Source organism: Neomonachus schauinslandi, chromosome 4 (genome assembly GCF_002201575.2).
Source record: "Neomonachus schauinslandi chromosome 4, ASM220157v2, whole genome shotgun sequence".
NCBI lineage: Eukaryota > Metazoa > Chordata > Mammalia > Carnivora > Phocidae > Neomonachus > Neomonachus schauinslandi.
Window position 1 is genome coordinate 50912298 of NC_058406.1, and position 27823 is coordinate 50940120.

Genomic DNA, 27823 nt, shown 5'->3' on the forward strand with positions numbered 1-27823 from the left:
GAGCAGAGGCAGTTTCTCAGGAAAGCCTTCCTAACCTTCCATGGTGGGTCCACTCCCCTTCTTATTGGCTCTCATGGCACACACACTTCTCCTTTGTTGCATATATTACAGCCGTAATTTTAAAATTACTTCCGATTACTTGATTAACATCAAGGCTGTAAGTTCCGTGAAGACAGGAATCATGTCTGTCTTATTCTCCATCAGATCCCCAGAGCCTTCTATAAAGGCTAGCGTGGAGTAGGGGCTCAGCAAACACTTGTTGAATAAGTGAGTGCATGAATACACTATTCACTTGACACCCTCCAGTTAGACAAACAGAATCCTGGTGTTGGCAATGAAAAGACTTTAAAAGTCATTCGGTGTGATTGCCTGCGTGTTGTTGGAATCATAGTTGGCAGGCAGTGCTGTTGGACTTCAACACCTGCCTCAGTGGAGAATCCTTACTTGACCTCTTTGAGTGGTCTGCGACTCTTCTGGGGACTCAACACCATTCCCACTCCGTAGTCCAGAGTTGGGGACACAAGGTCTTTGTGAGAATAGATGAGCTTTTATAAAGGAAAAGAAGTTTACTTGCAAAGAGGTGCGAAGGAGTCGGACTTCAGAAGAACCGGCTCACCCAGTAAACCACCAGCATTTCAGAGCACAAGCCGTGATGTTATTAATGTTACCAAGCATACATTAGTCTGTCCATGATGGAGGAACAGCAATGGCCTCTCAGGATTATCATAGCCACGGAGGCTAGGACACTTCCTCACGCATCAGTGTTACAGATGCCAGAGTAAAGGGACTCAGAAATGGGCACCAGAACTGGACAGGCTGAACCTATTATTTTTGGTTGATCTCATGATGCAAAATTATTCCCCCCACCAACTGTGGATGATGATATACATGTTTACACACAATGGCAGAGGGCGAGGTGCTGTTCTGTCCCATCTTGAATTTGTTGGGAAATTGGGAAGGCAATAGAAAGTGAAGTCCCGAATAGAATAGAATGTCACTGCTTTTGAAACTCTTCCTCAGGAAAATGGGGGGGCTTGGGAAAGAGGGATAGGAAACCATTTAAGATGAACCTGGTATCATATAGAAATATGCCAGTAAATTATGATCTGGCCGGGCCTAGAGGTTAGTAACAGTTTTTCTTGTTTCATCTTTAAAAGGTTTTAGCGATGATGCATCCTACGGGAGTGATGACTTGAAGAAGTTGAGCACTGATGCTTTGCAAATTTCTTTTAATTTTAATTTCTTCGGAAAAGTTTTTCATGTTTGTACTTCTTTTCATTGACTCATTCCTCAAATGTTTATTGAAATTTAACTGCATCCCAGATACTGAGTGAGGCTCTGGGGGGGCATGATGCGTATGGTCTCGTGCAGGGCTCTGTAGAATCCGCATTTGGGGCAAGAAGTCAGACCCTGGCCAGGTAATTACAAGTGTGCAAAGTGATCAGTGATGAAGTACAGGGGGGCCCTAGGAGCTTTATTGGCAGGGCACAACCTGGTTCTGTGGTGTAGGGCATTAGACTTTCTGTCTGGTTCTCTGCACATTCTGATTTGCACAGCTCTTGAGTACATTTTCCTGTAGGTAAAGTCCCCATGGGAAAGTTAGAATAGCCCGTCTCTGGAGATTTCCCAGACAGAATACCTTATTGGTATGCTGAATACCCCACCAAAATTAGGCTGACAACCTCATTATAACTAACTCAGTTAAACTATTACCTGCATGTCTGTCTCCCTCACCTCTGTGTCTGTGCTCATCTGTGAGGACAAGTAACATGTCTTCTTATTCATCTTGGTGTTTTCTCATGTACTTGGAACATGGTAGGCACTGATTCGTAGTTGTTGAGCACACAATGGAGTATGGATTAAGACATGGCTCCTGCCCGTCAGGCGCTTACTATATTCCTCCAAAGGAAACAGTTCCAGGGGCAGTCACAAGGCAGTACACGGTTCATTGCTAAAGGGAAAGTCTGCGGGTGGCTGGGGGAGAGGCCCTGAAGGCTGGAGTGATCTGGAAAAGGCTTCCTGAGGAGCTTACCTGTCCTTTCAGAGTAAGTTCATTTGTGCAGTAAAAGCCAAAGAGGACGAGACTGTGGACAGAGCAGGTCTGCTACACCTCCCAGCCAGTCAGCTGGGGTCTGACCATTCCTGGGGCCAACCCTTATTGACGGCGTGCCAGGCACCAGCCAGGGATATACCTCAGAGTCGAGGTGAGTTAAGAACAGACAGGGTATGATAGAGTAGGGGTGAGCATGGAGGGCAACAAGAAAGCCGTCCTGAGTTGGGGTTGAAAGTAATTGCAGGAGATGTTAGCCAGGCTAATAGATATATATGGAGTGGATATTTTAGGCAGAGAGAATAGTGTGTTCAGAAGACCAAAAGGGAGGGGTGCCTGGGTGGTGCAGTTGGTTGAGTGTCTGACTCTTGGTTTCACACTCAGCAGAGTCTGCTTGTGTTTCTCTCTCTCCCTCACCTTCTGCCTCTCCCCACTTTCTCTCTAAAATGGGTAAAATGAATCTTTAAAAAAAAAAAAGAAGAAGACGACCAAAAGGGAGCTAAAGATAGGCAGAGGAACAGAAAGAGAGACATGACAGACAAATGCAAGTGTTTTCAAACAACTCCATGTAACTCTTTTTCAATTGCCACTTCCCCATCCTCAGACCTGTCACGTGGCAGAGGCAGGCGCCCAGCACTCCCGAGATGCCCATACTGGTAAATGGAACCTAATCCCCAAACTGTTAGCTTTTGGCTCCCTCAGCAAGGGTTGACATTTTTCTGGGCTGAGGCCTGGAGTATGCCCTGACTGAGCTGAGTTTATACTTATCACAAGGTGCTGATTAGGCCGAAGTCAAGTGACAGGTGCTTGAAGATGCTGAAGGGGCAGAATTCCCAGGCATTCAGTTAGTCCCTGCGCTGGACCAGGTAGGAAGAGCCCCAGTGCAGAGCCCACCACTGCCTTTGTATCAGCCTGGACTAGGGGTGCCTGCTGGCACTGTTTCCCTTTCCTCACAATTATTGGAGCGTGGATTCTTTCCCTTTTTTTAACTTAAAAGAAATGATACCAGTAATTCACATTCATGATAGGAAAATTAGATAGGGAAGAAGAGGAAAACACTATAATGTCACTGCCCAGAGAAAAGAGTGTACTGGGTTATATTCCATTTTCTTCACCAATGTGTACAGTTAAGAGACGTTATTTTTGAAAGCTTAATAAGGTAGTGGAAAGCACTCATTTCCCCCCAAAAGTTTCTTATTTTTCTCTTTATCCATAATGGTATTTTGCATTTATATAGTACTTAACAGTTCATAAATATTTCTATCCTCTATCAAAGTCTTAAAATTGTGTGAGAAAGGTAACATTATCCCCATTTTATAGTCAAGGAAACTGAGACTTGGAAAATCAAGTTAATAAATAACAGAGTTTCAAATTCTGGTTTCGTGACTCTTTTTTTTTAAAGATTTTATTTATTTATTTGACAGAGAGAGAGAGGGCGTGCAAGCATGAGAGGGGGGAGAGGCAGAGGGAGAGGAAGAGTAGGCTCTCTGCTGAGCAGGGAGCCCAATGTAGGGCTCGATCTCAGGACTCTGGGATCATGACCTGAGCCGAAGGCAGACGCTTAACTGACTGAGCCACCCAGGCGCCCCAAGTTTCATGACTCTTAAATATAAAGCATCTTCCATTGAAACAACTGCCATGACTGCAAAAGGAGCAACTTTAGAAACACACACACATACACCATTGCCTTTTTTTTTTTTACTTGTAGCTTGTCATCATTCATCAGAACCCTAAAGAAAACAAAATGTACCCAGACTTTTGGGGCACCTGGGTGGCTCAGTCGGTTGAGCATCTGACTCTTGATTTCAGCTCAGGTCATGATCTTAGGGTCCTGGGATTGAGCCCCACGTTGGGCTCCGCACTCAGCGGGGAGTCTGCTTGAGATTCTATCCCTCTGCCCCTCCCCCAATTGTTCTAGCTCTCTCTCTCTTTAAAATAAAAGAAGTAAATCTTAGAAAGAAAAAGAGATGTACCCAGAGTTTCTGAGTATTAGAGTTACCTGGAGTTTTGATTACATGAAAGTGCTTACTGAGAGTAGTCAGAATTTCCAGAGACTAGGGATCTTGCAAATGGAATAGAATATTTGTGTATGTTATCCAAGGCAGATATTTTGTTGATGATATTAGGTGTGTGATTTAGTTATCTCCAAGTAACTTGGTCAGAGTTGGGTAAGATTTTTAGATTTTATTTTCATTTCCTCATAAAAGAAAAAGAATTCTTTACTTAGAACAGGAAAAACACAAAGGGACACTGCCCCTTATGCTTTCAGTCTGCCTCAAGAAATAAATAAATACAAAATAAGAAGAAAAAGAAAAGGGAAGGAAGGAAGAAAAATACCCATGGGAGCCAGACAAATAATTTCAAGCTGTATATTTTTGTCACGAATTCTCAGTATATAGGGAAAGCTGCCAGAATCTTGCTGCTCAGGGTGAACTATTGCCAAAACATCATTTGCAAACACTGTAAGGGCCAGAGAGCTAATTTCTGGTCCTTGAGATAGCAATACAGGCAAATAAAAGTCCATAGATAATGAAATTAGGTAAACCAAAAATTTGTTACATAAAGTGCTAAGAGTGTTGCTGAACATCTCCAGGTTTTGTCAGCTTCCAGGTTCTGAGAACTATGGTTTCTAAAAGTAGTATTTTATTGAAGAGAAGATCTTTTGAAAGAAAAAAATTGTGTGTTTTTGTGAACCAAAAAATGTTGTAGTAGGTTAATTAACTGACAAACTCATTCACTGCACTCCTGTACAGTTGTTTACCTATTCCATGTGCTAGCCTAGTCGTCAGACTTAGTTATAAGGATAAGTAAGAGAGGTCTCTAAGAAATAGGTCAGAAGTGGGGTGAAAGACTCATAAATAGATGATCAAGGAATATGGCACCACAGCAGAGGCTTAGAGCAGGTCGCTGTGGGAGAAAAAGAGGGCACAGCTTGGACCTGCCTAGGGAAGCTGCGAACTAGTCCCAGACAGGACAGGACATTTGCGTTGGTCTGAAAGGATGAAAAGAGGAGGGAAACAAACTTAACTCATGCCTACTACATAGCCAGCATTGTGAGATACTCTGATGTTCTCAGAAGAATAAGACCCAGTGGGAAGTCAAGAAGGGCACACAGGCACATAAAGAATTCCAGGCATGATGATGTCAAAGCATTATGGGCGAGGGATTGTACTGAGTCCTATTCGGAAGTCAGAAAGTAGCACTCCGCATGGTCCATGTGTGGTGTTTGTTTTGTTTTGTTTCATTTTTAGAATAAGGAAGATAAGGGCTGAAAAGGAGAGTTGTGTCCCATATCAGGTTCTTGGAAAAGGGTCTCCGTGCACGTAAGCACATCCAGAGGAGCCAGTTTGTTAGTTTGGGTAAGGATTTTAGCAGGTACCTTAGAAGGGGACAGATGTGCCGTAGTTGATTTAACCAAACCCCTCTTAGTTAAAGAAAGATGTCCTAGATTGGAGTTGCTGGATCCACAAGTAGGTCCATTTTTAAGGCTTTGATACTTTTTGCCAAATTGCTCTCCAGAAGATTGTACCTCTCCCCGCAGTGGCATGCTAGAACCCCATTTCCCTTATACCTCTCCTGATACTAGGTGTTCTCATTTTAAAATCTGTGGCCATTTGCCAAGCAAGTAGCAGTTTCTTATTGTGGTTTTCATTTTAATTTGTTTTTTAAAAAATAATGCTAGCTTCTTCTGTAATTGGGTACCTGTATTTATTCTTCGGTGATTGTCTGTTTATATCCTTGCCTGTTTTTCTATTGGAGTTTTGCTTTCTTCTCATTAATATGTAAATTTTTTCTATATTGAGTTGCATTAAACATCTACTTTATATTGCAAATGTGGTTTTTTTTAAAGTTTGCCAATGGCCTTTTACTTTTACCTATCGCTATTTTGCTGATAGAAATGATAATTTTTTTAGTAGACAAATACATAGTTTTTTTTCTTTTGTGAATTCTGAATTTACCTGTATTTGCCATCCCCAAGACTTAAAAAATATATTTATATATATTTTCTATTACACTTATATTGTATATTTATATCTGTATATATCTTTTATTTATATATATCTTCGAGGATTTAAAGGTTTTCAGTTTTTATATTTGAATGTATAATCTATCTGGAAATCTTTTTGGTATGGTGTTTTATAGGGGAATAAACTGAATTTTTCAACTGTCTAGCTAGATATCTAAATACTACTTAAAAAGTAATTCACTTTTCCAACAGCCTTGAAGTGACACCCTTATCATATCTTCAAGTCACATATGTGTTTGGGTCTCTTTCTAGGTGCTCTCTTTTGTTCCACTAAGCTGCCAGGCTTTTAATTATTGAGTATTTATAATGGTCATGTTTGTTTTTTTTCCTGCTCACATTTATGCTTTATAATTGATTTATCAAGTTCCACCAAATTATTCCATTGACATTTTTATTGGCATTTGCCATAAATATCTAAATCACTTTGGGAAATATCAACTTCTTTCCAATATTATGTTGCTTTGTTCCATATGTGGTTCCTTCCATGTATTCAAGTTCCTCAGTCAAGTTTCATGACTTGTTGGATTGGGTCTACATGTTTACTGTTGAGTTTAATCCCAAATGTTTTGGAGAAATCATGTTTCTCATAGCTGCTTGTTGCCCGTTGGCCAGGTTCTGACCACATCCGTGAGAAGGATGGACTCTGGGCTGCCCTTGCTTGGCTCTCTATTCTAGCCACCCGCAAACAGAGTGTGGAGGACATTCTCAAAGATCACTGGCAGAAGTATGGCCGGAATTTCTTCACCAGGTAAGTCACAGCCTGGGTGGGGTATGGAGGTAGGGTGGGGAAGTGGGCAGAGAGTTCTCGGGTGTACAGATTTTTTCCTGTCTCTCAAGTGCTAATAAAACCCTAGTTCATCTAGCCTCTACAAATTGAGGGATTTTAAAATAATTCAGTTAGGGTCACCTTTTATGTTAGCCATAAAGAACGATGCTTAAAAAATTTAGTTAACATATTCGAAAGAATAAATGTTTTGTAAACCTTTTAAATGTACCTGCAGGTGGACATGATAATTGAGTTGGATTTGGATTCAGAAGAATGGATTAGAATTTTATTTCTGCCCCTTAGTGGATTGGGAAGTCATTTAACCTCTCTCTAACAGAAAACTACTCTTTTTTTCTCATTTGTAGAAATGGAAATAACAGACTGCCATTGAGTGGATTAAATGAAATATGAGTCTGAAAGTGTTCTATAAACTCTGGGGCACTCAAAGTATGGAAACTTTTTTTTTTCCTGAAATTATGGAAACAATTATGCTTAGTCTAAATCAACTTTTCTGACTCATTAAAATATGTCCCCAAAGGCTGCATACTTGTCAATACTTCATTCATTGATTCAATAAATATTGACTGTGTGCCTACTTTCTGCCAGCCGCTGGGGATTCAGCAGTGAACAAAATGCTTAGAATACATAGTAATTCTTCTTTGCCACGCATACTTCTATTTTTAAAAGGCATTAATATTTTTTTTTCCGAGAAGTGCTTTCCACTAATTTCAATTTGCCTTTCCCCCAGTAAGTGTAAAAATCTAACAAAATTTTTCCTAGACCTCACTATTCTAATTACTGAAAGGAAATATGAGAAAAAGGAGAGTAGATGAAATGCTTATCGATAAATGCTTAGATGTAATTTCTTTGGGCCTCAGTTGCCTTTTTTATAAAATAGGTTGAGTTAAATTAGAGAATTTAAAAACTGTGTCACAGATTGAATAGTCCATGATCTCTGGATAGTCACACAAGAATTAAACCTTAAGCAGCTCAGCCTCCTTACTCAGAATCCTTTTATCAACTTTAGAGAAGTTCATTGCTGTCTTCCTGCTTCAAGTCATTCTTTTGAGGAAGGTATAAGTAATAACTGTCACGTGGTACCACAGCAGGAGCCCTGGGAATGGAGGCAAGAATCTCTACCTTCTAAGAACCAGAAAAACCTGGTAATTTAGAACAGCAGTCGTGAACTCTCTAGAGCCTAGAATGTCATGCAGGCAGGACCACGTCTGTTTCTGTGCTTCATGGTATCACTAAACACCTCACTCCTAGTGACACCATAAATATGCTTTGAATGAATAAATGAACGACGAGGTAACGACTGAATAGTAGCCAGAATGGAATAAGGTTGGGACGGTTTGTTCAGAGAAGGGGTCACTCTGGAATCAGTTAAAAGCCTCCATCTAAAAACCACTTGAACATATTTGTATTAATTTCAGATAACTGCTAACCAACTGTTGCAAATAAAGTCCCTAGAACCTGCATTTCTAGTTAGTTAAGACTCCATCCTACCCTCCATTTACTTAACAAAAGTGCTAGGCACTTTGCACACAGTGTTTCATGTCAGCCTCAAAACAGTTAGTGATAAGGCAACTGAGATTCTGCAAGATGAAGCCACTTGCTCATAGTTGCACAGTTAGTAAGCAATAGAGGCTAGATTTGTAGCTCGTTCCGATGCCGAAGTCCAGATTCTTTCCATTATGCCTCTCTGTGCCTAGGATTTATAGAACACTTCCCTCAAATGCCCAAAGGTCACAGATGTAAAGCACAAACACCTGGTTGTAATTTCTTGCTGTTTATCATGTTAACTAGGGGAAAGAGCTGACTTCAAGATTAAGGGGACTGTTGTCCTTGATTCATAGAATCCTGGAGCTAGAACAGGTTGGCCTTAATTCCCCAGTATTTCTCATGTCTCAGAGGTGTCATCTTGCACATATCATATTTGTTTCACTATCACAAATAAATATAGACTCTGCTGTCTTGAGCCTCTAAAAAATAACTCTCTCGAGAGGGTGTGTGCCACTAGGTCAAGAAAAGCCACCTGTCAGCGTCTTTAACCTCCTAAGAAAGAAGTCAAGAACAATTCTGGGAGTAATAATAAAAGTCATAGAATTTCCTTTGTGATTTTTTTTTTTTTTTGCTTTGACGCTTTTGTGTCTACACCAGGCCTCCTCCGTCAGGGTGAACCCAAAACACTTTGGACCAGAATCCACCCTCAATGAAAGGACAGAGGTGCTTCAGATGTAAGGAGTTAGGGTTTGGCCCCTTCTATCTGGTCAGTGAAAACTTGGCCTCACTTTAGGAAGCTCCTATGGAGACTGGAACTCTCCTTCACCAAAATCTCAGCAGCCTCAGGCAGGTTCCAGACTGGGAACTGTCCCAGCATTTATCCCAAAGAAGCTCCAGGAGTTTGAAAGAGAAGTGCCTGACTCATGTGCCTCTTGATGCAGCATCCTCTAGAGATAACATTGCATTTAATTCTACCTCCTCAGGAGGCAGTGATTAAATGTTAGACAGAATCTCTCAAAAGCCTTTGAAGCTTCTAGAGCTTATTCTGTAGAAAAGCCAAGATGGGAGTTTTCTGCTTATTCAGAAGCTCCTAACCCTTCCCTGAAATCTTGCAAAGCCTTCCTTTCATCCCTGACCTGCTCCCTCCCCAGAGACGAACAAGCACAGCCTTTTGCCAGCTTTTTCTGCAGTTAGGGGGTTTTGTGGGGAGGGCCAAACAAATGATGAAGAAGGAGGTAATCTACCTCGGGGTGATCCGAAGTCAGTGTGTGGGCCCCACCTTTGTGACTTCTTGCAGGTATGATTATGAGGAGGTGGAGGCTGAGGGTGCCAACAAAATGATGAAGGACTTGCAGGCCCTGATATCTGATCGCTCCTTCGTGGGGAAACAGTTCTCAGTGGGTGACAAAGTTTACACTGTGGAGAAAATTGATAACTTTGAATACAGTGATCCGGTGGATGGAAGCGTTTCAAGGAATCAGGTAGGAACAGATTTATGTGTATTGTGAGAGAGGCCTCAGAGCTTCATCTCTGAAATCTCAAGAGAAGAAAGTAAAAGGCCGCTTGATCATCTCTCCTTTGCTACCATTTTGTTTCTACAGTTGCTGGCTTTCTGCTGGGTCACACATAACTTGCAAATATACTCGTAGGGAAAATGGGATTTGCCTTGGTTCTGTGTACTCCCCTATGCCCTCATTCTGGGATTCTTAGCCTCCGCTCCAGAGGGTTTTTACATCCTCCAGAATCGTGTGCAAGACATTGTGTTGAATGCATGTGCAGAAAGGAGCCCTAGAATCTAAAGCTGAAAGGGTGAACTACAGCCATAGATATCAAACCCCTTTTTTCTCTCGGGAGATGATAGCAGAATGTCAGCCATGAGAGTGGCATTATCATAGACCTTTCTCTGGTATATTCTGATTTCTTAAAAAAAAAAAAAAGAAAAAGAGGAAGAAGAAGAAAAGCTGATGAGGCATTCCAGACTTAGAAATCGTAGCTGTTACATCCACAGCATGTGACATGCAGCCAGTCCTAACACAGCAAGACACCACAGTTGAGGACCTGGACCACGTCTGGATGGGGACACAGCCGGTAGGGTTTCCCTCGTTGGGTGCCAGGGACCCACGGCTGCAGGCTGGGTCGGCCCTTGTGCAGGCTTCTCACAAACACCCAGGGCCCCGGGATCCTCTGGTTCTGCTGTTGTCACAGGCTGGACTCACCACTAATAATTTAGAGGCAGAGATAATAAAGAAGGGGATGTAAAATTCTTCTACAGCTTTCCAGTTTGCTTTCTCCTGACAGACCCAGATTTTTGGCCCAGTCCTTCTCAAGGCAGCTGACAGCTTTGAAGGAGATGGACCGCAGGATTGATTTAATGTCTCTCTGGAGATGCAGGCAGTGGACGGGTGGCTGGAGCGTGGCCACAGCGACCCTCAATGCCAGGAGTCTCCCATCCTCAAGATAGTAGCCCAGTGGGCTTTCTTCCCCATGCCTGTTCACCCTCTGTGGGAACTCTGGGTGCAGTACGGATGATTGTAAGCGACGTCTGAGATAATTAGAAAAAGGCCAGGGGTAGAGTAGGTAGAGTAGGAGGTGGGTATGGAAGAGGGCAGGGCGGGGTCCACAGGATGGCAGAGCAGAAGTTTTGTAGAGAAGCCTTCAGAGAAAACAGGCAATTAGGGAAAGTGACCCCCAACTCTGTGCTGCACCCAGCATCTGTGGGGCGGGGGGAGCTGAGCTGTGTGTGGGAAGGGTGTGGGCATGAGCACGGTGCTGCTCTTTGCACTCCGCGAGGAAGAACTCAACAGCTTCACGTTCTATAATCAGAGTCTGAGCGTTTAGATGGAAGGCCAGGTAGGAGGGAGAATCTTCCAGAGTAGATATAGCATCTGCCATCAAGTGGAAAGAATTCAGAAGCTTCAAGTTGAAGCTGTAGAGAGATAGACCAACCTTGTATGTTTCTAGAAGCAAGAAATGGTAAATGGGAGTTAACGGTATCCTCCCTGTGATGACGGAATCGGGAAGGTACTGCGTGCATTTCATCTGCTGTCTTCACTGCTGAATGGCACAATTAAACACTGGACAGGATTTGGTGACAAATAGCAGCTGAGGAGCAGTGTATCTCCTTCTGGTTGGTCTTTGACTTTATGTGAAGTTCTTCTTCGTATAGAAGAATGACAGGCTCACAAAGCCTAGAGAGTTCTCAGATAACTGTCTTGCTGACCCTTCCTACCTCAGGTGGCAGAATATCTACCCAAGAATCTTCAACCTCAAATCCCCTGAAGCAAGAAGATTATTGAGGACAAGAGATGCTGCCAGGGAGGGAAAGAAGAAGGCAGCAGGGGGTTGGGGGCATGGGTTTGGCACGGCGCCCACAGGGACCCTGCTTTGAGTCCTCAGGCACTGAGGAGAGAGTGATCACTGGATCCTGCTTGCTAGGTTGGGAATAGCCGGCTTCGTCTGGGGCGTGTGGCCTCATGTTTTCTGTTTGAGGCTCTCTATTGGTGTTTTGCAAAGAGTTCTTCCTCTCATCTGTCTGGAATCTCTTCTGCTCTGGTTTCAGCCCATTCTGTCCATGTTTTCCTCCTGATCTGGGGATCAAATTTCTGCATCTAGTGACTTATTTGTTGACCTATTTATTAGGCTTCAAACTGGAATGGTTAGTCCATAAATTACAGGGGAGTGGGGAGAGGAGGGGAGGGCAGGCCTGTGTCATCCAGCACCACTGCGCCCCGGATCACATCTCCCACCTGACCCTGGGCATGCTTCTTACCCACCCCCCCCGCCCATGAGCTCAGCCCCCTTTGGCAGGACACAGTGACAGGCCAACCACAGCCGACTCATGGGGCCTAACTGCTGCTGTTTATCAAGGATCTAATCCTCCAATTGATCAAGTATGGATGAAATTTGATCTCCAGACAAACCCCTTGTAATTTGCCAGCCTTCGGTTTCCCTTCCAGCAAGTGGGGAACACATCTCTGCTTACCTTCTCCAGGGCTTGCGGCTCCTTTTTGCGGATGGTTCTCGCATCATCTTTCGACTGAGCGGCACGGGGAGTGCAGGGGCCACCATTCGACTGTACATCGACAGCTATGAGAAGGACACTGTCAAGATCTACCAGGACCCCCAGGTAATGCCCAAGCCCTGTGTCCTGATGAGTTAGTTCTTTCCGTTCTTTCCGTTGGAGGGAATGATAGTGGTTGTACAGAGTCTGTTAATACAACCCGTTTCTCCAGTGGTCAAACGTGTGTTCACTTTTCTCCATGTCTCCTTCGGTACCTCACAACAACAGTGATAGCTAACCATTATCTCAGTATTTTCTCTGTGCCAAGCTCTGTTCTAAACCCATTACCCAAATGGATATACTCACTGAAGTCTCAAATGAGGTAGACTCTATTATTATCCCTCCTACAGTAAAGAAACAAGGAAAGGTTAAGTGGCAGCTAACAGGGTCACGTGCCTGCTGAGCAGCAGAGTCAGGATAACTAATCTTTCAATCAGCCCCTCTTCTGGCGTTCTGGTCTGTCACTGGTCATTTGCCACTTTGCTTGGTCTGATCGCCTGTTCTGGAAGAGCACACGCTGGTTCTAGATTTGGTGCCGGGGCAGAGAGTTTCATGACCCAGCAACAAAGGTCTATATGGGAGAGTCTGCAGACTTGCAGCCTGGTGGTTTGGGCTCCCAGCCCTACCCAAAGGGTCTCTGGAAGTTTGTGAGTGAGGAGGGACCCTGGAGCCAGGGGTGGGGCAGAGAACTTGGAGGACAGCCACCCCAGGGGAGGAGCCAAGGGGAGGCAGTGACACACAGGGGACTTTCACCCTGTTTGTTCCTCACACAATGGTCTTGACAAATGCTCCCTGAGAGATCTACAGCCAAAAGAGTGTAGGAGCTGTTGTGGTCCCTTAACCCCTTCTTCAGGATTCATAACACACACTGCACCTTAAGGGCTCTGAGAAAACTCACAGTGGGGACGCCCTGCTTAAGTGGCATTTCACTGTGCTTATTATCCCACAAAGCCTTTTTTCTTCTAACACCTAATTAAAATCCAAGGAAACTCACTTGAAAAGCCTTGGCATAGCAGTTTTGAGCATAAATTTTGGATGTAGAAAGATCTTGTTTTCAGTTCAGTTCCTGCCACCTGAGTAGCTGTGTGTCTGTGGGCAAGTCGTTTCCGTGCCCTGAGCCTTGGTTTCTGGTAGAATACTACCTACCGCTTCGAGTTACTATAGGGATTTAAGGAGACAAGGGATGCAAAATTCTAAACTTTGCGCCTGGCACATAGGATTACCTTTGGAGAAAGTGTGGCTCTTATAGTTCCTTTTATTACAAAAAGAAGGAGTTCTGTGGGAGCAGGCTTCCCTCTTACATTTTTTACCGTGGCTAGACTCCAGTTTCAGTCATTGCCAGATCTCTGTCATGCTGTAGGTATCCTTAAAACTTAAACCAAAGGCGGCGGTGTCTGAGTTGTAGACCCACAGTATAATAGAGCAAGAGGAAAAGAAGAAGGGAATTGGGTTCTTTTGTCTTAGTATCAGGCACGTGGTAGACAATGAATGAACAAAAGGTAAGTTTCTTTGAACCATAGTCCTCAGGAGGTGGGAGGGAAGTAGGGAGGGAGCGGGGAGGGCTCTGGAGGGGATGTGTCACCGTTCCAGCTAGGAGATGCCTTCCCTTACTCTGGAGCTACTGGGCCTTGGCCTCAGCACTTTCTGGGACTGTTGGAGCCCCAGGGGGAATGGCAGGTGGTGTGGTTAGCGTGTAGAGTTGCTTCTCCAGCTTTCAGCCAGGAATAATGAGTTGGTGGAGATTAAAAGGAGGGAAAGCAATGGTGGGCAGTAGGAAATGAACTACTCTTGGCTCTGCCCTTGAGGCATTTGGTTAAATCACTTCATCTTTTTGGATATCAGTTTTCTCATGTGTAATGTGGGCAGTTTAGCTAGATAAGTGGTTTTTTAAAAGAATTTTCATTAAAAAATATTAAACAATATTTATATTTATAAATATATTTCTAAAATACTTATATTATCCTGCAACAGCAGAATTCTTTTATTTTTCCCCCTAAGTGAGAGGTAGTTGGGAGGGTAGTGTTGTTGCATTTTGAGAAGATCTCTTTGGGGACAGGGTAGGCAACAAATTAGAGGATGCAGAAGTGAAAGTAGAAGCACCATTATTCCAGGTGAGAAAGAGAACGTTGACTTAGCGACATCTATAGCCCCAGGTTGGAGAGAAATGGCGCATGTTGAGGGATACTTAGAAGGTAAAAGCCACTTAGGCTGGCTAATAGATTGGACAAGGGGAATGTGGGAGAAGAAGGGGTCAAGAGTTACTCTTAGTTGTTCATTAGCTTTAGATGGTAGACTGCGGTGTTGAGTCACTGAGATAGGGAATGCTGGAAGCAGATTTTAGGGGAAAGAACACATCTTTGAGCTTTAGACTTGCAGAGTCTGAGGAGCCTTTGGGATGTGGGAGGAGGCAGTCAGACATGTGGGTCTTGGAGGCCATCTGAGGGCGGGAGCTATGACTCTGTGTCTAGAGAAAGTAATGGAAAAGGTTCTCTTTGTGTCTCCTTCAGGTCATGTTGGCCCCCCTTATTTCCATTGCTCTGAAGGTGTCCCAACTCCAGGAGAGGACAGGACGCACTGCGCCCACCGTTATCACCTAAGAAGACAGGCTAGATGCGGTACGTCCCTCTTCCCCAGGACCCTCCAAGTCATCTGATTGAAGAGCATGGACACAAACAAAATGTATCCACCCAGGCTTTGTAGGATTTGGTTTTTCCACTAACCAGTTGTTGATGAATGGCACATTAGTGCGACATTGCCTGTTGAGATGCCCTGTGGGAAAGAGAAAGTGGACCCAGGGGCTTTTGCTAATGTCACTCCCTTTTCGTGCCCTTAGGCCCTGCTGCTGTGCAGGCATTTGTCTCCCTAGCACCAGCTTCTGCCCACTGCAAAGTGAGATGGAGGCTGAGCAGCAGCTAGTGAGGCCATTTCTCATGCTTAGGATGTGCCGATGAAATGACAGAGCAAACTCCCTTCTCTTTGGTGAATTCTTCCCCCATTAACTGTTTACATGTGATCCAGCAAAATGCAATTTCTGGTGCCTTCTCTCCAATCAGTTCGTTCCTCAGAGTGAGACGTACTCATCTACAGATTTCTGCCTTGTTTTGCAACATAGTCCCACACAGATATTTCGGGATATTAAAGCAAAATAAGCCACTATTTCTTGATGTCTTTTTTTTTTTCTTAACTGCAAAATGCTCTTCCACTTTCAGAAAAAAAATAGACTTTTTTTAAAAGGAGGTATTGTATTTTGTTTGGATGTCCCAGCTAGAAGACAAAATGTTGTCTGTACTAGGTTTAAAATCCTTGTACTCAAGAACTGTAATTTCAAATCTTAAGGAGGGTCAACTGAGCCCTGGATCCATCCGAGGTAGATAAGTAAGCTCAACATGGTTAATTTGGATGAGGGAAAGCAAGATGATTTTCAGGAGATCTTCTCCCCCCGCCCCAGGAGATATTAAATAGCAAAGCACGGCCAAGTGCCTTGTGGTGTTGACATACCATAATGCCTATTGAGGGGACAGAGACAGAACTCTCAGAATCTGAGAGCAAGATTACTGGCTTTAGCTGGATATCTTGAGCCCATTGACATCTTACTCATCTTAGAACAATTATTATTTTTTTGAAAGATTTTATTTTTTTGAGAGAGTGAGTGAGAGAGCACAAGCAGGGGCAGAGGGAGAAGCAGACTCCCCCGCTGAGCAGGGAGCCCGATGCAGGGCTCGATCCCAGGACCCTGGGATCATGACCTGAGTCTAAGGCAGACGCTAACGGACTGAGCCACCCAGGCACCCCATCTTAGAACATTTATATTCACTCCATGAGTGTAATGTGGTAGTTAAAAGCATAGCTTTGGAAACCAACAGACCTGAGTTTGAATCTTGCTTGAGGCTTTGAGTCACTTTCTCAGTATCTTTAAAATCAGGATGAAGAGGTGCGCAGCTGGCTCGGTCGGTGGAGTTGTGACTCTTGATCTCAGGGTCTTGAGTTCAAGCCCCTCATTGAACATGGAGCCTACTAAAAAAAAATTGTAAAAAAAAAATCAGGATGAAAATAGTTCCTACTTTATGGGGTCATTGAGAACATTCAGTGAGTGGACTTGTGCAAAGCAGTGGGCACTTTATCTAGCTCATGGTAGGTTGTCAAGTAAGTGGGAACTAGGATTATGCTTATAATACTGTTTCTAGATTTTAAAGTATTAGGAAAACAAAAACTGTAACACTAATACTTATAATGCATTTTATGGTTTGCAGGGCATTTCCACAAAGTCACCTTGCCATACAGACTATTCAAGAGAGGCAGCTCAGCTTTGCACCCCTCCCCACCCAGAGTGGACTCCCTGTTCCAGGTGACAGGGTCCCTGGGGTAAGATTTCCAATGTTGCCATTTGACAAGGGGTTCTAGCCCAGCAAACAGAATGGAGCTTTCACAAAGATGAGAGGAAGATGAGTACTTATTGAACATTAAATGCCAGACATTGTTCTGAGTGCTTTCCATATACTCTTTGCATGCTCCCAATCACTCTAGGAGGTAGATACTCCCAATATTCCCATTTTACAGATGAGGTCTGGTTACTCGCCCAGTGTCACACCACTGGATAGTGGTGGCATACCCCCAGGCAGCAAAGCTCAGCTGTGCATGGTTTACCAGTACTTCGGCCCCTTCTGTTGACCAGCTACTTCTAACAGGTAAAAGAAAGGTTTTTGCATTTGCACAAAAGCCCCTGTGTTTTATTTATTAATGGCTCATACTTTGTGCCTTGGGTGCCAGAGACTGTTAATTTTGGCATGGTTGTCTCCACCTTCCTCTGGCCCTGGGATTTTTTTTTTTTTTTTTTTTTTTTAGAGAGAGGGAGGGAGTGAGCTGGGGGAGGGTGGAGGGGGAGAGAGAATCTTAGGTAGGCTCCACGCTCAGCGCAGAGCCTGCTGAGGGGCTCGATCTCAGGACCCTGAGATCTTAACCTGACCTGAAATCAAGAGTCAGACCCTTAACCTAAGCCTGAGCCACCCAGGTGCCCCTGGCCCTGGGGTCTTGATACTTGGGTGTATCAGTCAGCCAGGAAGTGTGTATTGACCCACATGAAGTGTGAAATGCCCTGGGAAGGGAAGAATGTGTTATAACACACAGTTAACGCCCTCCACCTGCCCGTAAGACTGGCGAAGGGAGTGCGGTCCAGCACAGATGGGAGACTGTACAGGATAACTGCCTTCCGAGTTGTGCAGGCAGCACCGGATGCTAGAACCCAGATTTTCTAAGCACCGATTCAATTTCAGGTATTGGGCTACAGGCTTCCGAGTAACCCTCCAAGCAAGACATTATTATTCCCCTTCTAGAGCTGAGACAACTGAAGCAGAACAGAAGCCTGAGTAATTTGCCCCAGGTTCCCGGCTACCATGTGGTAGAAGTGGAATTTTGAGTGGGGATCTCACCAACTTTCCATGACCCTTTTCCTGCCTCTCCATCTGTTGAATCAGCTGCAGACACTCCCAGGGCTGTGGCCCCTGGAATGGCTTTATAAATTTCCTCCTCATGCCTGATCATAATTCAGCTGCTTTCCCTGACCCCACGTGGCTACAGGTTTGGGAGTTAAAAGCTCAGGGGAGGAAGAGGGAGATGGCTGGGGCCACGGAGCCAGGCGGGTGGGCATGGGTGAGGGCCACCTTTCCTCTGTCTGTGGCTTTCAGAGAGACACCCAAGGCATGTGCCCACCAGGAACGCAGGGGGATGGGGCCCTGAGAGGCTGGCCAGCGGCCGGCAGCCAACCTTCCCTGCCTGCCAGGATTGATGTGGTTTGTGAGTCAGGCCTGTTTTCGTTGGGGTGTGGTGGGGATTACAGTGAGAAAATTGGGTTGGAACTGTTGGGGCTAAACTCTGAAATTTCACATTTCCCCTCCCTCTTGACATTCAGCTTTCATTTTGGAGAAGCAGATTCCAGTTCAGGGAAGATTCCCATTTCCAGAAAATGGCCAGGCTTACAAGGGAGGGGCCCTGCCTTGGGGAATGAAAACAAAGGCCAAGCTCACTGCACTTTGGGGGAGGCCAGGCTTTGGGGCCTTGGACCCTCTGCTTCCTCTGCCTCCGAGTTCATCCACGCTGCATTCAGCTGCATTTCTTGTTCACCCGCTAGACAGAAATTGGCCTTCCTGTATAAGACTCCTTTAGAAAACATAGTACAACATGTGGGAGTCACACCCCTCATGCTTTCACATTCTGAACCCCCAGTCAGGGGGTTGTGATAGGAGTAATCACAACCATTACGAACGGGGTCACTGCACCTCGCCTGAATTACTGTAGACATCCCCTCATGGCCTCGGGCATCCGATGCTCGCCCCGCGGATCCGTTCTCCGTGGCATCGGCCAGGTGCTCTTCCCAGTGCTAACGTCCATATGCCTGTGTGTGTCGTGTGTAAGACCATGTTTGCTGCCTGCTGCCTACCCCACCAACTCCTCATCCTCCGCTCTCTGCCTTACATTCAGACATACAGAGCCACCTGGAAACCCTGCGCTCTGTAGTCTCCATGTCTTTGTAGCTGCTCTTCTGTCCGTCTGCATCACTTTTCCCCTCTAACCCATCCTCCACCATATCCCCCACCTCCTGCCTGTTCCTTAAACACTCTTTTCTCCAAGAAGCTTTTGCTGACCCTCCAATGTCTGGTTTGGGAATCTGGGTATTCCTATAGAACCCTCCTTATGGCACTTAACATGCTGAATGTTAATAGCCTGTTTACTTTCCCTTTCTCCCACTGCCCTGGGAGCTCCTAGAAGGCAGGGACTGGTTTTTCATCAGTGTTTACCCAGGATCTGCCCCATGCCCAGCACATAGCAAAAGTTCCAAAGACAATTTTTGGAAAGAGTAAAGGAAATCCAGTTGCGTGGCAGAATGCTTTCTTAATGCTATGACTCCTTGCCCACCCCCCCGCCCCCCAGGCTATGGGGTATGGTTATCTTCATTTTGCAGGTGACAAGTGAGTTGACCAGCTTTCACAGCTAGTGAATGCCTAACCAAGAACTCTTTCATAAAGCTTCAGAAGTTGAAAGTGAGAAAGCACCCAGGACAGAGGATCAGGTTGGATACTGGCAGCAGATGGGAGATACATGTATCATGGTCACTTTGAATAAAACTTAATTTAAATGTTAAAAAGTATTTTATCTCCCACTGCTACGAAAGTTAATTGGGGGTATAGTTGGGGAAGGGTTCCACCAAATTAGTCTGAATATAGAAAGAAGTTATTTTTTCTTCAAGGAGTAGAATCAAGAAAGCCAGGCCCAAGCCCTGAGGACCGCCTCTGAGCAGATTCATGGAAAGAAAGCCATGATGGGGCAAGGCAGGTCCACTAGCCCTGGGCCTCACACTGTAGGGGCGCACAGCATGTACTTCTGGAAGAGGGAGAGGCTCTTGTTGGTTCCTCTCACGAGAGCAAGAGGCCTTCTTACCATGTGGCATGTCATTATACAAAAAAGTGAGGTCACCGCCAGCAAGAGTTATGTCTCATGTCTGTCTGTTTGTCCTGTGGGAGCTTTTGAGGGCTTTGGTTTGGTTTCCACCAAATGTGAAGACTCTACCTAGATCTATTAAGTTGGATTTGTGGGTGTGGGCTAATAACTATTTTCCAAAAAGCCTGTCTTCTGTGATTCAGAGTGCTGCTGCCCGGCTGACAGAAAGGCCAGTGAAGAGTAGCAATCTGTGTGCTTTTCACGGCGGTGTCACTTGGTAAAAGTTCTGTCTCCATTGCTCTCTGACTTCATTTTTTTTTTAAAGATTTTTATTTTATTTTATTTTATTTTATTGAGAGAGAGAGAGAGAGCATGAGAGAGAGGAGGGTCAGAGAGAGAAGCAGACCCCCTGCTGAGCAGGGAGCCCGATGCGGGACTCGATCCTGGGACTCCAGGATCGTGACCTGAGCCGAAGGCAGTCGCTTAACCAACTGAGCCACCCAGGCGCCCCTCTGACTTCATTTTTGTACTGTGATTAGGAGGGCTGTTATTATCCTAGATAAAGAACTAGAAACTTTGAGGGCTTACATGGCCTGTGCAGAGTCTCACAATCAAGATGGAGAAAGCAGACCCGCCACCTCCATCCCTTGGTGTTTGGGATTCTTTTTCCGGTTTACCACTGTTGTATAACAAAGCACCCCCAAATCTAGTGGTGGTAAACTTTTGCACAATCTCATTGTGCTCATGGAACTCAGGGCACAGTGGAGAAAGCTTGTCTGCCCTGCAGTGTCTGGGCCCTCACCTGAGAAGACAGGAACAGCTGGGGAATGAGTCAAATGCCCAGGGGCTGGCGTCATCCCCAGGCTTCCGGCCCCAAAGGCCGGGTTCAGTGGGGACCACTGACTGCTGCTCGTGTCCATGAGCTTTTTTTAGCCTTGCGTTTCTCATGGTACGGTGCTAGCTTCTAGGAGGGGGCTTCCCAAGAGCAAGTGCACCGAGAAAGCCAAGCAGAAGCTCTATTTTCCTTTCCTACCTACCTCTATCCAACTGGTTGTGCCCAACTCACTCAGGCCAGCCTGGATTCAAGGGCAGGGGAATTATATTCTACCTAATCTTGGGGGAGTGGCAAAGTCACATTGCGGAAGAGCATCCTTTCCATCCTTGGAAAATGCAATCTATCACAATTTTCAAATTTTCTTCCAGTAAATATACCATTCTAAGTCATGCGAGTATGAAAAGGAATTTAATTTAGAAATTATTTTCACTGGGAGCATCCGTCTGTCACTTACCTGAATATAGACATGTGCTATCATTTCACATTCCCATACCCATGACCCATGACAGACATAGCGAATCAATCACAGCACCATGTCTATGAAGCCAGATGGGGCTCCAGAAATCTCGATATACTAGACAAGAAATATTAATCAATTGCAGTGGGGATGTGAGTGAAAACTTATTTGCTACTTGGAAATATTCTTACTTTCTTACCTTTACAATGTCTAACTAACACCTCACATAGTGTGTGAAAGCCTATTTGAAAATAGACCAGTCAGTCTGTAAATTGATGAAAAATATGTGCACAATATGGAGAAAATTAGTGGTTACTGTTAAATAAGTCACCATTGATTTCAGAAAATAGCATGAAACATATTCCTAAAATGATTTTACTGATATTTTTAAAGTCAGAAGTGAGCTGGAGTTTGATCTCACTATTTGAAGGTCATGGTCCCAGCTTTTTTCTACACTTTGGTTCTTTCCATCTGCTGCTTTGCTGTCTTGGCTGTAACAGTCACTTATATCTGACTTCATGACTGCTAAAGCTTATATAGCACTTTTCAGAGCCCTTCAACTCACCGTCTCATTTAATCTTCACAACTGTCCTGTGCAATAGATTTGCAGTAAACATGACATTTAGCAATCAGATTTTCTGCCCCAAATCATACAAATTACTACTTCTGGGGCATCTGGGTGGCTCAGTTGGTTAAGCGTCTGCTTTCGGCTCAGGTCATGATCCCGGGGTCCTGGGATGAGGGGCTCCCTGCTCAGTGAAGAGCCTGCCTCTCCCTCTCCCTCTGCCCCCTCTCCCCCTGCTCCTGCTCACTGTCTCGCTTTCGCTTTCTATCTCAAATAAATAAATAAAATCTTAAAAAAAATTACTACTACTACTAACTTATATTGATCACCTTATTAAGTGACAAGGTATATATAAAGTGGTTAAAGGTAGGTACCAGATACCTTTAATCAATTTATATACACCTTGTCATTTAATCCTTATCACAACCCTAAAGAGGGGAATTATTATCTCCATCTCCTTCAAAATGTCTTTTCTTTTCTTTTTTTTTTTTTTTTTGTGAGATGGGTGGGAAGAGGACTTCTGACAACAGTGACCAGGGATTCCCACTCCAGTGCCTAGTATGACTCTGACCCAGAGTGGCCCACATTTGGGGGATAATGATTCTGGGGGCTAATGACCACCATCACTCCTGCCCTGCAGTCAAAGACTATCCTGACTTCCAGAGCAAGGGGACAATGTTCAGCCCAGCTGACCCCTCTCCAGCCTCCCTTTCCAGCTTTGTGATTGGAGAATCACAATCCACTTCTTCACCCCCTATCTTCATAGTTCCCCAAATATCTCATACTTTTCCATATTGGCCTGACCTTGCACACACTGTGACATCTGTTGGAAAATGTTTCCTTGTTGTACCAATGTGTTGTCTGCAGTGCCCCATTCCTCTTCTAAGAAAAACTAGCTTCTGCTAGGAGGGAAGATATGACCATGCTTTGTATGGTGAGCCACCATCACATTTCCTGGCCACAGCTGATTAGACCAGGAGTGAGCACCTGACTCAAGGGCAGCCAATCCACTGGCTAGTCAAACAACCTATCACCTATGACCTATGGCTTGGTTCAAAAGGATGAGCTAGAATAATCAGGCTTTCTATTGGAAATGTAAGGTAAGACAAGAACAAATGTGCTTGATTTGCCTTGCCAGGAGTAAGACTTTCTCCTCTGGATACCTCCTTACAGTAGTGTCTTGGGAAGAAAAATGATGTCTTGCATTATATTCCCAGGGACTGGTTTAATGCCTGGTGCATAGTAGGGACTTGGTAAATGTGTAATGAATCCATAAACTCAGGCAAGAAAAATTCACATTTCTTTATCATTTCAATGCAATTTAAATCTGGCTCTGACCCTTATTCCAGTAGGTTGCCAGGATTTTTTTTTTAATTGGATACTTTATGTGTGATTTTTATTCCCATTTTCTACATGAAAAAGCAGAGGTGCAGAGTTTAGGTAACTTGCTCGAGGTCACAGTTATAATAAGTGACAGATCTCAGATGAAAGACAGTTAAGTCAAATCCTTGCTGTTAATCACTACCTCTCAGATTTCATCTCCATTGTGATGCACCGATGAATGAATAAAATGCTCTTCTGACCTACGACCCCTTTCCACCATCAGTTGGTTCCTCTCTTTCTCATGTTTCTTCAGCACTTATTTCATTCATATTTAATCTATCCACATCTTTTGCAGAGAACTTCCTGTAGTGTAATAATTAGAGCTAACGATGGGTACTTGCCTTATGCCAGGTACTATTCAGGGAATGCAGAGAAAAATTGACTAAATGTGGTTGAAATTTATATCTTTTGAAATACTAATTCAAGGTGCTGTTGGTTCAAGAAGGGATTCTTTTTTTAACGCCTAGATGCTTTCCTCTTTTTGAAAATTTTAACTTCGGAGTATAATTTTCCAGATCATCAAGTCAAGCCTTTGTGTGCCTTCCTTTGGAAGTTGGAGCTTAGGTTACAGAGTTACGGTATGGGTTCCAAATACTGTGGTATTTCCTGTCGATCATGTCAAGTGTGATGGGACATATCTAAGCAGTGTGTTTATGAAAGTCTTTTTTTAATGGATCTTACTCTTGTCATTCTCTGCTTGGCGATTTGGAATTATTTTGTAATACAGCACATTAATATCACACTAGGAAAGAGGCTTCTGGTCCAAAATGGTGATGTCGGAAGACCCTGAACTCACCTCCTCCACAGACACACCAAAATCTACACATATTGATAAAGCAATTCCTTCTGAAGAACTGAGGGCTGACTGAGCAGTTTTTGCACAACAAAAGATAGACCACACAGAAAATGGCAAGAGAGATGGAAGCATGGTAATGAAGGGAACACCTACTCCCCCCCCCCCCCAATGCCCTGAACTGCAGTGGGGAGGGATAATACTGAGCAATTGTGAGCAGATTTGTCTGCCCTGGGGAATAGGAAAAAGCCACGGTTTAAAAGGGCAACTAGAGGGACGCCTGGATGGCTCAGTAGGTTAAGCGTCTGCCATCAGATCCTGGGATCGAGCCCTGTGTGGGATTCCCTGCTCAGCGGGGAGCCTGCTTCTCCCTCTCCCTCTGTCCCTACCTCCCACCTCGTGTTCTCTCTCTTTCTCTCAGATAAATGAGATCTTTAAAAGGGCAACTAGAATATCAAGGTACCATCCTTAGAATCTGCCAAAAGCCAAGGGAGCTGCTAGAATTCCCTCTGGGTCAGAGGGGCTGGCAAGTGCCATGGTTTACATTCCCCCCTTACCTTGATAGATGGGAGCAGGGACTGGGCACCATAGGCAGCCTGCCTCCTCAGGACACCCTTGTAGTGCTCACTATAGCTCTAGCCATCTTGCCAAAGTGACACAGGTGCAAAGAACCCTGAACACTCCAGACCAACACCATTTCAGTTCCAGACAGCTTTCTAGGGCATTCTTGGAGCAGAGTGCTCTAGGACCTCCTGGCTCATGCCTGTTCCAGCTGCCCTTCCAGGGTGCCCCCTGTGTGGAGCACCCTGGCAACGCCCAGCCCATACCCGCCTCGGTTCTAGCCATCCTGCTAGGGTGCCCCCTGCACAGAGCCCCCAGGGTACCTCGCTTGCACCCACTTCAGCTTCAGCTCTCCTGCCAACACACTCTTTCCACTGAGAACCCTGAGACCGTTCAGGCCCACCGCCACTTCAGCCCCAACTACTCCACCAGGGCAGCCCCAGCATGGAGTGCCCCAAGACTCCCAGCCCACTTCAGCCACAGCTCCAGCCACCAGGCATGCACAGTCTACACTGGGGACCATACACAAGACCATTCCTTCAAGTTTATGAGAAGTAGCTGTTCTGCCTAAATCATAGAAACAAACACAAAAAGTTAAGCAAAATGAGGAGACAGAAGAATATGCTCCAAACAAAAGTACCAGACAAAACCTAGATGAAACTGAGATAAGCAATATTCCTGACAAAGACTTTTAAAGCAATGATCATAAAGATGCTCACTGGATGGGAGAGGGGAATGGAAAAACTCAGTGAGAGTTTCAACAAAGAGAAAACATTAAAAAACATCCATCACAGTTGAATATAACTGAAATGAGAAGTCCACTAAAGGGAATCAACAGTAGATTAGTGGATGCAGAAGCACAGATCAGTGATCTGGAAGACAGGGTGATGGAAAGCACACAAGCTGAACAGCAAAAAGAAAAAGAGATTTTTTAAAAAATGAGCATAGGTTAGGGATCTCTTGGACAACATCGAGCAAACAAACATTCACATTATAGGGATCCCAGAAAGAAAAGAGAAAGAGAAAGGGGCAGAAAATTTAAAGAAATAATAGCTGAAAACTTCCCTGAGTTGGAGCCAGATGAACCCAAGGAGGTCCATACCATGACACCCAATAATTAAAGTATCAAAGGTTAAAGATAAAGAATTTTAAAAGCGGCAAGAGAGAAGCAAACAGTTAGGTACAAGGGAAACCCCGTAAGATTATCACTGATGTTTTAGCAGAAACTTTGCAGGCCAGACAGGACTGGCATGATATATTCAAGGGTTAAAAGAATACTCCACCTGGCAAGACTATCATTCTGATTTGAAGGAGGGTAAAAGAGCCTCCCAGACAAACAAAAGTTAAAGGAGTTCATCACCACTAAACTGGCCTTACGAGAAATGTTAAAGGGACTTCTTTAAGTGGGAAATAAAAGGCCATAATTAGAAGTAAGAAAATATGAATTAAAGGATGTAAAATATGTCAATATACACATAAAATGTGGAGGAGGGGAGTAAAGTTCTTTTAGAATGTGTTCAAACAACCATCAACTTAATATAGACTGCTGTATGCTTTGGATGTTATATGAACCTCATGATAACCATAGACCCCAAACTTATAATAGATACACAATAAAGAGAATGAAAGCCAAGCATAACACTACAGAAAGTCATCAATCACAAGGAAAGAGAGCAAGAGAAGAAGAAAGGAGCACAGAAGAATTACAAAAACAACCAGAAAACAACTAATAAAATGGCAATAAGTACATACCAATAATTGCTTCAAATGTAAATGGCCTCAATGCTCCTTAGAGACACAGAGTGGCAAAATGGATAAAAAAAACCAACACCCATCTACATGCCACCTACAGGAGACTCGTTTCACATATAAAGACACATACAGACTGGAAGTGAAAGGATGGAGAAGGATAGCCCATTCCAGTGGACGATAAAATTGCACTGATAAAGGCAGCGTGGTGAGTGAGCTCTTTTCCTCGGCGCTCCATTAGATGATTATAATCCCCTTTGCACTGATGAGGAAACCGAGGCCAGAGAGGTTGTAAAACTTATCCAAGGTCCAGTAGCTAAAAGTGGTAGACTCTAGAGTGCTGTTTTTAAAAACTGAGTGATAACTCACATCCCATGAAATGCACGCTTTTACAGCGTATAACTCATCGGTTTCTAATGTATTCACCAGGTTGTGCAGAGTGTGCAACCATTACCACTGTCCAATTCCAGAACACCTTCTTTACCCCCCAAAAAAACCTGGTACCTCTTAGCAGTCTCTCCTCATTCCCCATTCCTTCCAGCCCCTAGCAACCACAAATCTCCTTCCTGTTTCTGTGGATTTGCCTGATCTGAGAATTTCATATCAATGGAATTGTATGATATGTAGCCTTTTGTGTCCTTAGAGTTCTTAACACAAAGCAAATGCCCCTAGACCAGGAGCTCCTCCAGTGTGAAGGCTGTTTTGTTCGTGTTTGTCTTCACGGTGCTCTGAATCCACTGTGCTTTTGAATGAATGATTGAACACACAAATGAATTATGAAACAAATATACGTAGACACTAAATAAACTCAGAGTCTGATGTTTGCCAAGTGCCCGCTATGGGCCTGGCACAGGGCTAAGTGCTTTGCAAAGGTGACCTCACCCATGTAACACCCTCATGAGACAAGTACTGTAATATGCCCATTTTACAGATGGAAAACATAAAAAGGTTAAATAACTTGCTGCAAGTTCTACATACTGGAGGGTGGAGCCAGACTTTGAACTCCTGTGTCTGGTATTTGAGTCTGTATTTCTAAATTGTATGCAACGGCAAGTCCTTTAGAGATAGTCTGACCTCCTCTGTCTGCACCAAGAAAATGGAGGTCTAGAATGCATTTGCAGCTACCTAGGGAGTCTGTACCATGTGTAGCCACTGTACTATGTTGGAAGCCATGGGCTACTCAAGGACAAAGGTAAACCCAACAAAGGCCATTCCCTGCAGCAGGCACTGGGTCAGGGGTTCGTGTGCAATGAGGGCTGCAGGAATGGCAGGCTCAAGGCATCTATGCAGGGCACACGGCCCAGGGCCTGAGCCAGCCTTTCTGTCCTCTGCTGTCAGCAAAGCACATCTCCAAGTGTGAGCTCATGGAACTCTCTGTCACCACTCTCAACACCCTCAACGTGCCTGGGGAGGGTGCCTCGACTCGGTGCTTTTCCTGGCCTGGGAGGGCCCAGGTAGAGAATCCTGCCCTGGCAATGGCTGTGAAGGCCCTGCCTTTGTCTGTCAGGAAAACGGGCAGGCGGGCCTTTGCTCCCCACTGCAGGGCAGGGTGGAGCTGCCAACCACCTCCCTTCGTGTTTCTGGCCTGCTCCATGGCTCTGCTCTTCTCACAAAGACGGCTGTGTTGGATCTGTTTTTCT

General features: G+C 44.5%; 1 protein-coding gene across 2 annotated transcripts in view; it reads left to right on the top strand.

The window, feature by feature from the left end:
- PGM1 (phosphoglucomutase 1) overlaps positions 1-15567 on the top strand; it is a 62603-nt gene extending 47036 nt beyond the window's left edge. For both annotated transcript variants that reach the window (XM_021679997.1, XM_044914043.1), the window contains exons 8-11: positions 6690-6825; positions 9647-9830; positions 12341-12475; positions 14917-15567. In XM_021679997.1, the coding sequence (XP_021535672.1) occupies positions 6690-6825; positions 9647-9830; positions 12341-12475; positions 14917-15006 (545 nt within the window). In that variant the 3' untranslated portion in view covers positions 15007-15567. The remainder of the gene's footprint in view (positions 1-6689; positions 6826-9646; positions 9831-12340; positions 12476-14916) is intronic.
- Positions 15568-27823: the final 12256 nt, after the last annotated feature.